This window comes from Hipposideros armiger, unplaced genomic scaffold (genome assembly GCF_001890085.2).
Source record: "Hipposideros armiger isolate ML-2016 unplaced genomic scaffold, ASM189008v1 scaffold_0, whole genome shotgun sequence".
Taxonomy (NCBI): domain Eukaryota; kingdom Metazoa; phylum Chordata; class Mammalia; order Chiroptera; family Hipposideridae; genus Hipposideros; species Hipposideros armiger.
In genome coordinates, this window is record NW_017731350.1 from 5,054,729 (window position 1) to 5,071,373 (window position 16,645).

Genomic DNA, 16,645 nt, shown 5'->3' on the forward strand with positions numbered 1-16,645 from the left:
TCACTTTGATAGTTCAACACATATTTACTGAGCACAGAGCAGGCTGGTGTGAGGTGCGAGCAACTTGAAACCTAAGAAGACAGGCTCTTTTGTCTCAAGAACCCACATCCTAGAGGGAGAGACGAATAGAGAGGGGAAGGCCACCCACTGAGGCCATGGTGATAATAGCAACAGATCATGCCTATGGAGTGTGTACTAGACTCCAGACCCTGGGCTAGACATTTGCATTATTAATTCATTTCATTCCCCGCCCCACAACCCTGTGAAATAGACGGTAGTATTATCCCATTTTATAGAAGAGGACACCAGGCTCGGAGAAGGTAAGTAACTTGCTGAAGGTCACACAGCTAGGGAGCAGAAGAGCCAGGCTTTGAACTGGGCGGCCTGAATCTGGACTCTGGGCTCCTAACCCCATCACTGTGCTGGCAAACAGGTATGTTAAGTGCTTACATGTCTGGGGTGTGACAGGTATCCCGACCAGGGTTGATTATTGTGGTTGGCTAACCAACTGCTCATTTCACTCTGCACATAAAAAACCTTCTAGCCCTGACTTCCCCTGAAATGACAGCTCCTCCTCCTTTCTCCAGTCAGAAAGCCCCAGGGGTCTGAGCTAAGGGGTGGCAAAGCCAGCATGTGACGGCAGATCAGGACGGAGAAGTCCACTGGAGTTGGGTCTTGGCTGGCCAGGGCTTGCTCCCCCAGGTTGAAGCTGCCGACGCTTGACCGGCTGTCTGACCACGGCTGCGTTGGTGCTCAGGCTTTGCCACTGAAGGAGGCAGGGGCGGGCATGAGTGGTTGGGCAGCTGCTGCTGACTCAGTGCTGCATCAGAGCCCACCTGGGCCCCAGCTGTGAAGCCAGAGTTCCAGGGACACAGAGATATGGACTCGGGAGGATTTTGCAAGAAAAACCCAGTCTCATAGTGAAGGTGGCAGTTACTAATTTCTGCTGAGAGGAAGGGTCTTTCTGGAAGCCTAATGCTCATTTTCCGGAGGCTTTGGACCTGCCAGGTGCAGACGTTCCCCGTAGCCACGTGAGCTGTCAGATCCAGGGGAGCCCCATCAGCCTGGGGAGAGAACGGCTGGATCTCACAAATGGATAATCCCAAATTCTGAGCACCAGTTTCTTACTCAATTATTTACAAGGAACACGATGTGGTGCAGCAGAATCTAATTCGCAACGCCTTTTTAATGCCTTTGTAACACAATATTCACAATATTCCCTCCTAATCTCGGCAGATGACAAGTTGCCACTATTGAATTCCCACTAATATGAATTATGAGTACAATATATTTTGTCCAATATCCTCTCCTCAGCCTAATAATGTGGGGGAATAAAAAATCAGACCCTCAGCATATTCCTGACGTGTGAGGCGAGCCTGTCTGCTCCTGGCTGGGGTGCTGGGCAGGTGGTGGGCAAGACCCCAAAGTGCAGTCGGGGTGAGCAGTGGTGGCAGGGCCCTCTCCTTCCCCCTCCATGGCTGTCTTCTGATGATCACACTCGCTGTCAGCGCACGGGCTGTCCCCGCCCCATGGCAGGCCTGTGTCTCCAGGTGAAAGCCGCATCATGAGGAGCAGAAAGCTGGGAGCCTATGCCAGCCGTGCAAGCCGGGACACTGCATAGCCTCGCTGCGACTGAATCACGAGGTTGGTCACAGCTCCTGCCTCATGCAATCCTTGTGGGATGCAGGGGTTCACATGGGCACAAACACTGAGAACCCTGGCTGGCTCCTAGTCAGCACTCAATGAACATTAGTGATGGTGATGATGATGATGGCGGCAGCAGCCCCAAAGACACATCTCGTGGCCTGAGTTGCTTCCTAAGATGGTTTCTGCATGCACGGGGTTACAGTGCACACTCGTGCCAGAATGGTCCACAGCTCTAGCGTGCAGGACCCTTGCTGCTGGTGAGGTTTATAACAGCCACTAAACGCATCCCAGCAGAGGCTTCCTTGCAGGCCCAGCTCTTGAGGTGCTGGAGCAAATGACCACACATACTCCTCCAATGGCTCCAGCACCTGACTGGGCCCTCCTTCTCAAAGGTCTGGCCTTCCCAGTATGTGTGGCAGTCACCGGGCTGCTGTGGGCAGCCCCAGAGCCCGAGGGGCTGCTGCAGTTGGGAGAGGAGCGCGTGCCATAGCTGAGTTCTTTCCCAAGGCAGTCAGGCTGCCGCCCGTCACCACGGAGATTCCTCAGTGACACCAATCCCACAATTACCCAGGCAGTCCTCCTGGGGACTGGGCTGCCCTCCCGCCCAGGCCTCAAGGGTTCTTCCCCACATTTCAATCAGGCCCCTGTTGGTCTGCATTAAGTGCCATCATTTGATTGGCCTCCATGGTGATTGGCACCTCCATTTCTCTTAATAAAGGAAATTACTTGGTGCGTCGACTCTCTCTAAATTGACACAGATATCTTCTTTCTCTTTTTTGATGGCGGAACATTTACTTATTTAAATATTTTTTATTGTGGTAAAATATATATGACATAAAATCCTCTATTTTCACCATTTTTAGGTGTATGGTTCAGTGACATCCATGACATTCACAATGTCATGCAATCATCACCACTATCTACTTCCAAAACTATTTCATCACCCCAAACAGAAACTCTGTACCCATTAAACAATAACCCCTCCACTCCAGGCCCTTGGTCACCTCTAATCTCTAATCTAGTACTTGGTGTTTCTAGGCACTAGGGAATTTATTTTTTAATGTGCTTTTTGCTTTGCTATTTCACATGGACCTCATAACAACTCAGTGAAGTGGGCATTGCTATATCCAGCTCACAGGTCAGAAAACTGGATCTCGGGGAGCTTAGGTGTCCTGACTTGAGGTCGCTCTGCCAGTGAAGTGTGATTATGGGCCTCGAACCCCATCTCCTGGCCCTAGCCTAGGGCTTCTCCCTCACCCGAGGCAGCCTCCTCAAAGATGGCCTTTCCCCCCATCTCAGGGAGGACTGCTACCTACTAGGGAGGGGTGAGGAGACAAAATCCATAACAAACGGTAACCTTTTCCTTCTCTCTGTTCCCCAAGCAATGCTGAGCTTACAGAGAAAGCAGCGGCAGTCATGGCTGCTCCAACTTTGTTCCGACGTTAAGGGACAAGAATCCGACATGATTCTAAGGCATCTATACTCCGCAGCGCAGGTTTAAATCCACCAGAAAAAATGAGGGACCAACAAGAAGGGGCAGTCTCCTTGAGCTTGGATATTGCTCCAAGCCCACCTGGCAATACCTGTGGGCAGTTATGATGGCCTAGACTGCCCTTCTGCTATGCAGCAAGCTAAAGGAGTCTGACAGCAGCTGCTAAAGCGAACACCAGCCATGCATGACATCCTGGACCAAAGTAAGAAAACTTGAGAAAGAGAGGCTGTGACCTCGAAGCTCAATGGTCCCCATGATCCTACATCTGAGCAGAGCCTATGCTACCCACGTGGCTTGTCTGTGAAACAGAAAAGTTTGGCTGATCAGAGAGAAAATGCGTAGAACTGTGCCTGGGTGCCTAGGAGGTGTGGGGCTGGACCACAGAATCCTATCCGCACTGTGGTCCTAACATTCGTAGCTGTTTCAAACCGCTGATGGGCAAAACTGCTTCTGTGGGGAGTCTGCAGCCATCTCTCTAGGAGATGCCAGTATCACTGGGGAAAGACTGTCAGCCATTTGCTCATCCAACAAATTTCACTGAGGATTGCTCTGGGAGGGGCCTGTACAGAGCTAGATGCCTGGAGTTAAGACTGACCTGGGCTGAGTCCAGCCCTGCTGAGTGGTCTTGGGCAAGTCACTAGCCTTTCTCACCTCTGAGTGGTGGTGATCATAGCTACCACAGAGGGCTATGCTGAGGACTTAAGAAGTCAACGTTGGGAAAATGCTTAGAATAGTGCCTGGGACAAAACAATTTAAGACAAATGCCTTAAATAAAATAAACAAACGCAAAAGGCAGCTGAGAATTCAGGCAAATGGGAGAAAAACCCCAAGTAAATACTGATGTTTGAGAAAAAAGGGTTTGAATCCAAATGCGTCGGAGCAATGGGAGGGAGTGCAGGCCGGACGGCAAAGGCCTAGATATGTATAAAACCCGTCCTGCCAGAGTGGGCTCGTTATCTGAACACAGGCCCTGTCAGCGAGCCCTTGGGGGCTTCACGGCGGCTCACCACGCAGGTCCCATCTTCATGCTCCTCGTCATGCGCACCCACAGGACTGACTTTCATTTGGAGTTTTGAAGGCTGATAGGTAGAGACTTAGGTAGAGATGATGTAGGTAGAAATGATATCGAAGACATTTGTTGTCTCCACCCCATCAATAGGGGCTAAATAAATGACTAAGTATTCATAGGCATGAATTCATTCATTCTGTCCTCAAACACTTACTGAGGACTTCTATATGTGTATCTTATTCCTATGGAGGTCACTGCCTGGTAAGGAGACAAACGCATAAATGGATAAGTACCATATATTATAAGTATGACATAGGGACATAAACACACGTTTTATGGGAACAAGAGAAATAAGGCGTTTTTGTTTTGTTTTGTTTTTGTTTTCCCACCACAGAGGTGGTAACATTTGTGGATTGACAGGAGTTTTTCCGGGCAGACAAGTGGGAGTGGCAAGTGCAAAGGCCCTGGGGCATGAGAACTCCTTTTATGTTTGGGGAATTGTGGCTGAAGTGGGAGGTAGGAGGGAGGCTCTCAAATGGTTCAGGCACGGGCACCCAGTGTGTTGGTAGCTTTCCCTCAGACAGACACACGGCTCCACAGAAACACAGGCGTGTGGTGGCAGTAAGCTGTATTCTGGTGTTGGCATTCAGAGAAGCAGATAGCAGAATCCCCGTACACAGTAGCGATTGCTGCAAATGAATGAATAATAGGGAGAGCATACCCAAAGGTCACTGAAGCTATTTTTAGCAAGCCAACATGCCAGGTGAGGTCTGGAAAATGGAAGAAGGCATCCATACTGTTACTTGGGAGCCGTGCATCAGTGGCGGCAGTTGTCTCTGTTTACTTATTTTTTACACAACTAAGAAATATATTAGCTCCTGTAACAAGGAGCCCAGAGGCAGGCGGGGATGCAGCAGGAGGGCTCTGGTTTCGTCTATTCCTTGTGAGTTGGTTTCATCTGCAGGGTTGTCACATGACGGCTACAGCAGTCCAAGCCATCATGTCCAGACATGACAGTGTTCAGAGGAAGCAGGATTCCTTTTTTCTTGTGACACTTCCTTAGAAGGAAACCTTTCCTCAAAGCCCCCAGTCCCATCCCCAGACAGGATTACTCTCATGTCCCATTGGCCAGAATTGGGTCACATGACCCTTCCTAAACCAATGATGGGTAAGGGGAATGGGATTACCGTGCCTGGCTTAGAATCATCATCATCCCAGTGGGGTCCAGGGTTCGCTTCCCACAAAGCATGGAAGGTGGTGGACACCTGAACAGACTGGGGTTCTGGGAGGCAGGAAGAGGGAGAGCAGATGGATGCCGGGCAGCCAGCCAGCCAGCAGCACCTATTCCAGACCCCAAAGGTCGCTGTGTCAGCCCTGCATGGGTCTTTCCCTTCCGCACTCCCACACTGAGAACTAAGGGACGCACCTACAGGCTTACCACTCCACCTCCCTGTTCCTACTTCCTACCCCCCAAGTCTGCCTGCTTTAGGGCCACCTCTGACCTGATGCAGGAACTCTTTAAGTAGGAGGTCAAAAATCTGCACCATGTTCAATGCCAGTCTGGCCCTGAGCCGGGTTTCTTTTAACCTGGAAAAAGGCCACCCTGTGCTCAGAGGGTCTCTGTCCTGCCGGGGAAGCTCCCTTAGGGGAAACTCAAGGCAGATGCTGTTCTGAAATCACAAAGATGATCACAGAGGAGTCACAGCTGTGGCCCAGGGCTGGCCAGTGGACCAGGTGAGTTGGGTAAATCCACTCCTGGCTGGAGAGAGAAGCCTTCAGTTTGGGAGGCAGCCCTGGTCTGCACGTCAGAGCCAACCGGAACCGGAACCGACCCAGGATACCCCTGACAGGCCTGGCCTGCCATGAAGCTGGGCTCATCGGTCTGTCCTTTCTGTCCAGGTCACTCTCAGTCATTCAAGTCCGTGTTTCTACAATAAAGATGCCAAATCTGGAAGGATGAGTGACTTGGATTCTCCCCAACTTTCCCCCACCATCCCCATTCAGGATCTCCTCACCAAGGCGAGTAGGGCGGGCTCTGATTCTGCACCTCCAGGTGTGAACAACACCGGGGGATGGGGAATGTGCGTGACTCCCTCCACTACTGCCGGCAACCCAACAGGGAAGCCCTTGTGGCCCTCTAGGGACAAAAAAGGGGCAGGAGCTGGAGAGGAGGGGAGAGAGGGTAGCAAGCTTTATAGAGGCTCCTGGGCCTCAGGAGCAGGTCTAGCAAGGAAGGGCCCTGTGTGGGGATAGAAGTGTTTTCCTTAAGAGACTGGCAGCCCAGCCAAGAGTTTAAGTCAAGGGAGGGAGGTGCTGATCACTGGCCTTTTGTGATGAGCCTGCCCCTTGCTCCGCCCCCAGCTCCAAGGACTCCTTTCATGGTGCCAGAGGGTCCACAGTATTCACCCATCTCCTCCAGGAAGCGGGAGAAGGGAGGCTGGGAAGGCAGGACGCCTACCCCGATCAGTAAAGGTGTGCAGCAGGTGTCTCTGGATGCACGCTGATGCTCTGCTGAGCTCTCAGGGCTGCTGATTGAACAGAGGAAAATGAGGTTTTTTGCCTATGGGTTCTACAGGGGCAAATTCGCAGTGCACATGAATACCTCATGACTAGTTAAGGCTGCAGCCCCAGCAGCCCACAGAGTTCTCCTAAGCCTTCATTTTAGGGCAGCGAACGGAACGTTGTTGAAGCTGATTGATACTCGGCTCTGTTACATCAGCTGAGCTCTGCAGGGACTTCACAGTGACTTTGCTCGGGGGCACTATGCTTTGGGAGGATTCGCGCCAACTCGGCTGCCTGTGTCATGAAAGTGAGTAAAACAGAGACAGGGTCAGTCTGGGTTTGGAGGAAATTGTCCTCCCTGAAACGAAATCTATAGATGCTGATGGAAAATGATGATATCAAGAGGCACGAAGCTCTCCTTTTTATGATTATTTCCCTGAGTTATTTTTAGCATTACAGACAGTTCCCAGTTAACAAATGGGTTGGGTTCTGAAAGTTCATTTGTAATTTGGTTGTTTAGATTTTGGAACATACTTTCCCTATAAAAAACAGTGTTATAAATGGTGATGAGATTTGCAGGCTAGTCCTCCAAAGCCTATTTAACCCGTAATGTAGCTCAAATACTGTCCTTTTGCAATGAAAAAAAAAAATTGTTTAATTGCGACATGAGTAATTAAATGAAATAGGGAAAACCATTACAAGTGAATAAGAAGGAGATATATGTTTATCTGGAATGATATTGTCTGCAGAAAAACTAATTTAAGAATAGGCCTTTCTGAGGGCTTTTTGGGGATTGCGTGGGATTTAGTCTATTTAGAAAGAGCCATCAGGCCGTCCGATCTCGGGCTACTGAGCATTTGCATCACATAACTGGCTTCCTTTCCTGATAGCAGACTCATCAGAACATCTGGTCAGAATTCGTTTTCCCCAGTGGATTTGCACAGGGAGAAACTCACTTGTCAAATCCACGAAGGAGGTCTCCTTGAGGTGGATTATTTATTCTGATTCAGGTGTTTAGCATTTGTCTTTGTGAATGTCCTGGGAATAGAAGTGTCGCAGTCCCACCAACTGTGTAGCAGAGACAGGATCATGTGTTGGAACCTTCAGGACTGGAGGCCCAGAACTGGCCAGTGGTGGATTGTCAAGGAAAAGGCCCCCTGTGAGGTTCCCTGGGGGCCAGCTGCACCGCCTTCTCTCTGGCAACACAGTCCTTGCTGGGTGTCTTCTTTCAGACCTTACTAGGCAGCTCTTGGTATGGATGGGGTGTGTGTTACCCAGGTGCATATAGGTCATGCTCCTCTCAGATCCCCTACACCAGGCCATTTAGAGGAGAGTAATAGATGGACCCTGCCCTTTCTGCTGGAGGCATGGGAGCCTTGGCCGGAAGCTCGAGGGTGAATAACTATGTTTAAGCAAGTGAGCTGGAAACACTGGGAGTATGTTGCCAAAATGATCACAGCTAATGCTTCCCATCCTTCTACACCTGCCCCTTTGCATTGTGGAGTTGTAACACCTTTTATCAGGAGGCAGGGACTATTTGGCCACTCCTTGAACCTGGGTTGGCCATGTGACTGCTTTGGCCAATGGGGTTCAAGCAGATGTTAGACAAGCACTTGTGCTCTGAGCCTTGCTCTTGCTGCTCTTGGAAGCATGAGACCCCCATATGAAGGAGCCTGAGTTAGCGGGATGGAGGGTGACAGGCTGCACGGAGGGTAAGTGAGATGCTTTGGCTGACGGTCTGCTAAGCACAGATATGAGTGAGGTCATCCTAGATCAGCCACTAGCCACTAGCTAACCAGAAGCTGACCACACACCAATGAGAAAGCCCAGGAGAGGTCAGCCAAGCCAGCCCAGGCCAGAGCTGACAGCCGACCAACAGAGCGGGGACAGTTTTAAGCCATCGAGCTTTGAGATACTTGTTATGCAGCAAAAGCTAACTTATACATACACATCTGGCTCTAGTCAGCGATCTCTTCTCCCACCTTTCCTTTGGAATCCAGATGATGGCTCAGCCCTCACAAATGTGGGAAAACACATAATCTAGTCTCCCCTTTTATTGCCTCCTGAATCAGAAATTTAAGTCTAAGCCACTCAGGTCTTCCCTCCCTAAGCTGTAGGCTGAGAAATGGGTGCTTAGGAAGTCATGACATTTTCCAACTTTGTACACACTTTTGTGACTGACAGATGGGTTTTAAGTCAATGAAAGTACAGTCCAAATGGTGGCTGCTGCTTAAAGTGCAGGCAAAGCCATTAGCTCAGGACGAACATGCACGAGTTGTCTCACAATGCGTTACCAGTGCCTGATAATTTATCATAAGGGAAATCACAAAATTTTGTGCATGGAACAAAAAACAGTCCTCTGGAGAAAATCACGCACAATCTGGAAATTCACCACAAAAAAGGCTTGAGTGATTCTCCCAACCCAGCCCACTCAGCAGTCTTTGATTTTCCATGTGAATAAAAAAAAAAAGGGTGGGGGTCTGATTCTCACCCTGTGCAAAAGCTCCTTTATCCATTCACGGACGCCCAGAATCACATGGGGCGGGGGGCCTTATGCCCATTCACATGACTCCATAGACATCCCAGCCCATCTCCCCCAAGAGGAGCACTTCTCTAGAGAATTTAGGGTGCATGTGGAGGACGTCATCTCTGGGGTTATCTCTACGATGACAAATATCCACCCCCAAAACCCCAAATGCTCGTAAATGGCAAAACGCTAGGTGTTTGGTACTTTGAGAATGGAGCCTGCAGATTTCATGGCCTCTTTTGGTTTTCCTTGGGCCCCTGACACAGGCTAAGCTTCTCTCTTCTCAGCCCAGATTTATTTTCCAGGGCTTAGCTCCCAGGAACGATGGGAATGTTTCAGCATGAGTGCTCCTGACCACAAGGAATGAAAAAAAAAAAAAAGCCCCAAAACATTTCACAGACATCAGCGAGGATTCTGCAAAGTCCATTCTTTCAAGAACAAAATTGCATTTTATGAAGCTGTCCCTTTTCCGTTTCATCTGTCAAGCAGGTTTGCTGAAAACAATTTAAATTTCATGCAGCAACTGCGGGGTGGTGCGGCTTCCTTTCCATCCCACAAACAGGTCTGGTGCATGTTTTTTGCTGCTCAGCACCAACCGCCACCCCCCAGGAACTTGACTGCCTGGAACCCAGTGCCAGCGGTTGGCCAGGGACTGGCACTGTCCCAGCTCTCAGCTTCGCCTCAGGCCACATCAGTCAGGGGAGGGGACAGGCCATTGAGCCTCCCTTCAGCCCTCCAGCACCAACCACCAGGGGAACTTGTTTCTCCCCAAATTCGTCCAACCCAATCTCTGATTGAACTTTTTAACTTTTACTGAGGGCTTAACAAGTGGCTTGTACTGTTCTAAGCTTTCCCACAAAGATTAATTTGACCAAATCCTCACAACATCTCCATGGGGAAGATGCTGTTGTCATTCCCACTTTATAGACACAGTAACTGAGACATAGGGACAGACTCAGCTCCTAAGTGGCAGAGGTAGGATTCAAACCCAGTTCTGGCTGACTGGAGAGTTAGATGCGCTCACCAGCTGTGCAGTGCAGAGTCGCCATAATCTGTGACCTAAATTTTCCCACCTAGGATGCAAGAGGTAAATCCACTTGACGTCATTGATAGGTTCTTAAAAATGGCAACTTGAAATGAATCGAAGTACAATGAAACTAGTTACCACAGGCTCATTGATACAAACAAGAGTCAAGTTCCTAAGGCATTTTCTGGTCACAAAAACATCACCAAACTTCTAAATAAAGACCCAAAACACTTCTAATATTAAACATTCGCATAAATGTGAGCTACACATCCATTTAAGAAAGATGAATGAAAAACAAGTAAAAGAATTCTTTTCCAACCCGCTTATTCCAGCTCAGGGTTGAGGGTGGCTGGAGCCTCTCCCGGCATCTCAGGGTACAAGGTGGGACCCCACCCTGGAAAGGATGCCCTTCCATTGCAAGGCGCACTCACACCCACACCTACACAATGAAGACACGCCAGTTCACCTCATGTGCACATTTTTGGGAGGTGGGAGGAAACTGGAATCCCCAGAGAAAACCCACGCAGACATGGGGAGAACGTGCAAACTCTGCACAGGCAGTGGCCCCGGCCGGGAACAGATTTTTCTTATCAATATTATAACAAAATGATGTTGAACAAGTTATTCGAGGACCTGCTCTTTGCCCATTTTCTTGCTCAAAGTCGGTATTTGCTGTCAGCTAGGTGGATGACAGGATGGCAAAAGTTGCCATAACAGTGCTGCAAGAATGGTTACCATGGTGAATGCAACAGTATGCAGGGAGCCTGGGGTGGGGGAGGAGCCAGTCCAGGCTGTTCTGCTTCTCCCTCACTGGGTGACCTCCACCCCTCTTGTCTTCTCTGGGCCTCACTCTTCTGACCTCAGAATAGAAGGACTGGAGGGCGTGATTGCTCGGTTCCTTCTGGGCTCTGGCGACCTGTGTCCTGGGGGTTCCAAAGCTGATCCAGGTCCCAGGAAAGCAGTTTATAGGTCTGAGCAATGAGAGTGTGAGTGTGAGTGTGAGTGTGTGTGTGTGTGTGAGAGAGAGAGAGAGAGAGAAAGACAGAGAGAGAGCTGCATCTGGCCAGGACCCCCTCACTCCTCATTGGCCCAGGAACGTGTGCTTGTGCAATTGGCCTTCATCAAAAACCTGCAACAAGTCCTCAGGCCACAGAAAAATGAAGAAACAGAAAAATCAACTCAGGCCTGAAGGTAGCAGTGGCAAAAAGAATCGCCACCACCTCACGAACCAGCCGCAGGGAGCGTGGCCAGCCTTGCCCACCCCTGAGACCTGGGACCATCCCCACGACATGGCAGAAGCAGCTCAACAGTGGGAATGGGCTGGGGGCAGGAGACGGGGAGGGGCAGCCTGTCTCTCCATTGGTGTGGCGGCATGGGATACAGGCGTCGCCCAGAGCCCCCAGATCACGTGACATTCGCCCTGCTCGACGTGCAGTCCAGCAGGGATGCTAAGGCCTGACAGCACTGACACTTGTCCCTGAGAATCACCCTCCTGGGGACCTTTCTCTGAGTCCTCAGAGGTTGCTCTGGTCCACGCATGGCACTAGACCCTTCACTGAGGAGGCCAGACCAGTACATTCAAGCAGCCTTTCCCACACGCTGGGGCAGCAGGAACACACACGCAGAGGAACACGCAGCTCAGCTCTTGGCTTCTACGCAACTTGCTCCTCCCAACCCTCCTGCCACCAGAATGGGGTCTCACCCCGTCTACATACTGGGCTGTCCTTTGAGGAGAGGGCCCCATGCCTGAAACAAGCTTTTTTTTTTTTTTTTTTTTTTTTTTTTTTTTTTTTTTAGCTGAGCCATCCTGCTACCTGTTGGCAGCTCAGCGGCTGCTCAGCTCGGGCTGGACTCGAACCGCTGTTGCTCAGAGCTCAAACTCTTGAGCGAGCTCTTAACCAACTGAGCCACTCGGCCGGCCCTGAAACAAGCTTTTAAATCCCTTCAGTCCATCGCCTGGCTCACCAGGTAGTGCTGACTCAGTCTCAATGTGGGGCCCCATACATGCTCTCTTCCCTTTAGCCACTCTTGCTGCCATGTCGCCTTGGCCATGTCACGCCTCTATGTCACAAGGTCGACTTGAGCCCCAACCCCTCAGAAATACAATTTCATTATTTCCCCACCTGCTTGGGGTCTAGCTCCTGTTTCTTATCTGAAGCCTTATCTTGTCCTCTTGGTGAGGCTAGAAATGATCACCTTTCCTTACAGTGGCATGGCCTTGTCCCCATAGGCCTTACCTGGGTGACGGTGACAATGGTGATGGCGGTGACAACAGCACCTATATAGGACTGACCACGTGCCAGGCTCGGCTCTGTTCTGAGCACTTTACATGTGTTTTAACTTCAACCCTCAGAACAATTCTGGCAGGCAGGTACTGCTACCTATTCCATCTTACAGAAGCGAGGCCCAGAGAGGTTAGGTAACTTGTCCAGGGTTGCTCAGTTAGCAAGAGATGGAGTAGAAGTCAAATCCAGGCAGTTTGGCTCCAAAGTCTGTCTTTATCCACTCTACTAAGCTGCCTCTGTCAATAATCTCAAAGGGACAGACATTCTCGGGTCATTTGGTCCCACTGTCCAGGCCACAGGTTCATTCTACCCCAGCCCATGACCTTCCTGGGGGCCAGAGCCCGCCCTTGGCTGCTCAGTAAAGATTCCTCATTGCTGACCAGAGAGACCAGAGATACCACAGTTCAGGCCACCTGTCGACTGATGTGGTGCTGGCACACACACTTGCCCAAGGGTTAGTCAAACACACTTGGGGCAGGCATCTGGGGGACGGCAGCAGGCCAGAATGGGACAAAGGCACCACGGCTCAAATTCAGTAACAGTACCCTGGACAGAAGCCATTGCTGGCTGCTGTCCTCACTCTCCCCTGCACACCCCACTCTCCTGAGCACCCTGAAGAACCCAGGGCCTAATCAGGCACCTTGGTTTGATCGGACAAGCCTCTGCAGGCAGGAAACTGGGCTGGAGCTGGTTACAGAGGGGAAATGTGCCAACGAGCTGGCTGTCCTCACAGGCATGAACTTTCGCCCCCTCTCCCCTCCCAGTCACCCAGCTCAGCTCTTTCCCAGCTGTTGTTTTCTGTCTGAGGCTGGGTTCCTTTCTTCCCATGTGCTGTGGTTTGGCCTTGGCCAGTCAGGGATGGTGAACAGGGAGCTGCTTGGGAGCAAAGCAGGAGTTGTGTGGGGTGGGCAGCCCTGTGGGAGGGCACTCACTGCTGAGTCTCCTCCACTTCCCTGGCCTGATAGAGCCCAAACCCACGCTCAAGGTACACTTGACGCCATCCCTAAAACGGCCTCCATCCTCGAGAGGGCAGGGACCATCAAGTGGGCTCCCAGATCCAGCTCTTCTCCCCCCACGTGGAGCCCCCAGCAGTCAGCTCCAGAACCTGCCATGCTCCAGATGGCCAACAGCTGGCCTTGCCAAGTGGTTGCCAGATGTGGCCGGCATGGCAGCCGGCTGGCTCCACCGGGCAGAGGTTGCTGCACCGGCACAGTCCTGGGGGCTGGCACCCAGGGGAGGAATGTGTTTGGTTAGTCTGGGGGCAACGTGCCCAAATAATCCTTCCTGTCCTCCCCTCCCGTCCGACAGTCCTTCCCTCCCCACCTCAGTGGGGTGTTGTTTTCATAACAGGAAAATAAAATCAATAAGGCGTTGCAGCAAGATGTCAGTGGGCTCCGCGCTGGCCTCCAATAGCTCCATTGTCTCGGGCCTCGCGCCGGCAGCACTCACAGTTATTAATGGGAAACGGGGCTGAAAGGGAGTTCTGAAAATCATAGAGACAAAGGCGCGGCACACCTGGAGCGCAGCTTTCCAACACCACAGGCACCTCACAATGGCTGGGGCCGGGGCTCGCTCGCGCCTTTAACTTCTCTGGCAACTTTCATGAAAGCAGGAAAGAAAAGACTAGGCGCGTGCATGCGCGTACACACACACACACACACACACACACACACACACACACACCCTCATTCTGGCCTGGAGAAGGCTCCTGGGAGGGGCTCTGAATAGCTGGCAGAGGCAAAGGGGGCCTGCCTGCGAAGCCCCTGCTTGGCCAGCAGAGGGGACAGGATGGTAATGAATGGGCTCCCTGCCATCAGACACGGGGCCAGGGCTCTGAGCAGTGTGAGGGGGACCAGCTCAGCCCAAAGCCAGGCGAGAGCCTTGGTGACATTTTCATTTCCACTTCTTGGTTAGCAACGCAGCCCAGTTTCTGCTGTCATCCCCAAGGCTGGAGCTGCCTCCAGAAGAGAGGAAATGGCCTGGAGCTAATGCCCCCCAAGCCCGACTGCAGGGGCCCAAGGCCTGGGTCTCTGTGGAAGGTCCAGGCGCACCTTGACCAGCTCTCATAGACTCGATGTGCCTCAGGATCCTCAAGTGTAAGGAGGGGATGACAAAAGTACTGATCTCCTGCATTGTCTGAGCCTTGGATGGGACAATGGATGCAAGAATTCTCAGCACACTGGGTAGCAAGTGATGGGTTTACGACCATTTATGACTTACTGCTGGCCAGTATTTTCTTGCAAACCTAAGTCATCGGTGCCCCCAGGGGGACTTGCCTGGTCTCAATTCACTCATTTAGGGATCTTGTATTGCGAACATGGGAGTTTTGCTGTCATTTCACTCATTAAATAGCATTTAATCATCGCGGCATAGGACAATGAACAGCCTCAGCACCTGCTGGCTCCCTAACAGGTTAGTCACTGAGAGAGACATTACAGAAAATAAAACCAGGTTAACTTAAGCAGTAGCCCGGCCTAGCTCCAGGGATGCCAATACACAGGAGAACGCAGTGTCTGCGTGCCTACAGAACCGGCCCGGGACCCACAGGGCAAGCAGGGCCCACTCTGCCTGGCTTCTTCTCAGAGAGGACACCAGGTCTTACCTTGGTGGTGACAGCAGAGGCAGAGCTGACCACGAGGCTGGTGATGGCCTCGCTGCTGCAGGTGGTGCAGGGAGCAGGGGCCGTGGCAGGCGTGGGCAGCCGGGAGGGCACCACTGGCAGTGGCAAGAGGCCAGGCCGGGCACTGAGGCTGCTGGCGGTGCTGCCACCGGCCCCGGCGGTGGCGCTGCAGATGCTGGTGGTCCCATGCGTCCCATTGGCACTCCACTCGCGGCGGTCCCAGCCCACCCGGTAGTCTCGTTCGAAGCGGCTGTGGTGCCGGGACATCTCGATGGGCCTTGGCGGCTCCTCACAGGGAAACAGAGGCCGGACCTGCTGGCACAGAGCAAAGAGGAGGGTGATTTAGACAAACAGCAGCCCTGCCAGGACGCGAGGAGGGCAGCAACGCCCGTCAGCATCTATTAAGCACCTTCTCTGTGTGCAATAAAGGGCTTTCAAACGTTAGCTCATTTCACATTCACAGCAAGCCCACAACACATGGATCATTAGTCCCACGTCACAGACGAGGAATAAATGATTTGTCCAGGATCACACGGCACAAGTGTAGCAGACGGGATTTGAACCCAGTCGCAGTTGAAAGCAATATTTTTTTGTTCTGCGGCGTCACACTGCTCTGAAGGGCACAGATGTGCGCATTTTAATCATGGTTGGGATTTTGTCCTGACATCCCCACCTGAAAGCAAGATCTAGTGATCTCCTCAGGCCACGTTTTCCTCAGTGATGGGGTGACAGCAGCCACGTCTGCGCCCTCACTTTATGGTGGATGAGGCCCTTTACCTAAATCTCACTGATCCTTACAGGAGGCATGAGTTAGAAAGGCATGGGTCATCTCCAATTAATGGACCAGGGAACTCATTAAGAATCGGTGATTCCCTTGAGGTCAGAGAACTAGAAGGTGAGAATGTGGCCACAACTCCGGCCTTCCCGCCATAGCTCACAGTAGGACACAAGTCATAAAGGGTGTTACGATTCAATCACTGGCACTGGAGACCCCATGCTCTCTGGCCTCTGTTAACCACGTGACTTCCTTGAATATCCGAACAGAAGGCCCTCTGTGTTGTCATGGAGACTTAGACAACCAGGATCCTCTGAGGGCCTCCTGCATCATGAGGGTTGCACTGTCCTCAGCATTACGGTGACTTGCCTGGCTCCCTGTCCAGCCAGGTCCGATGTCACCCTCGGTCAGAAAGGATGGAAAGACATAGGAAAGGCTGTCTCAGTCAGAGAGGCCACAGCGAGGCAGAGGACACAGACAGGCAAGGGAGGGTGGCGGCTTCCCTGCACATCACAGGCCCAGCCTGGCCAGGGCTCAGGCAGGATTTGCTTTTCTTTGACCCTTCCATTTTCCTGTCTGGGGTGAGTGCCTGCAGGTCAGGGACGGCTCCTGGCTCATTTTCCCATCTCCCCAGTTCAGCTCGGCCCTGGTGGGAGATTCTGGCTAGTGGATGGACAGGCCACTTTTTTTTTTTTTAAATTTCTATCAAGCCTGATCCTATTCTGGCCTTTGCACATCCAGAGCTGGTTGTCAACTTCTGG

At 51.6% G+C, this 16,645-nt stretch overlaps 1 protein-coding gene across 3 annotated transcripts in view; it reads right to left on the reverse strand.

Moving 5' to 3' along the window:
* The window catches only part of LOC109387518 (kelch-like protein 29), a 228,368-nt gene that overhangs the window by 41,736 nt on the left and 169,987 nt on the right, over positions 1-16,645 (reverse strand). For 2 of the 3 annotated variants that reach the window (XM_019651607.1, XM_019651517.1), the window contains exon 2: positions 15,092-15,421. In XM_019651607.1, the coding sequence (XP_019507152.1) occupies positions 15,092-15,376 (285 nt within the window). In that variant the 5' untranslated portion in view covers positions 15,377-15,421. Of the gene's footprint in view, positions 1-6,131; positions 6,945-15,091; positions 15,422-16,645 lie in introns of those variants that run through there. The other variant, XM_019651678.1, reaches the window with a different exon arrangement.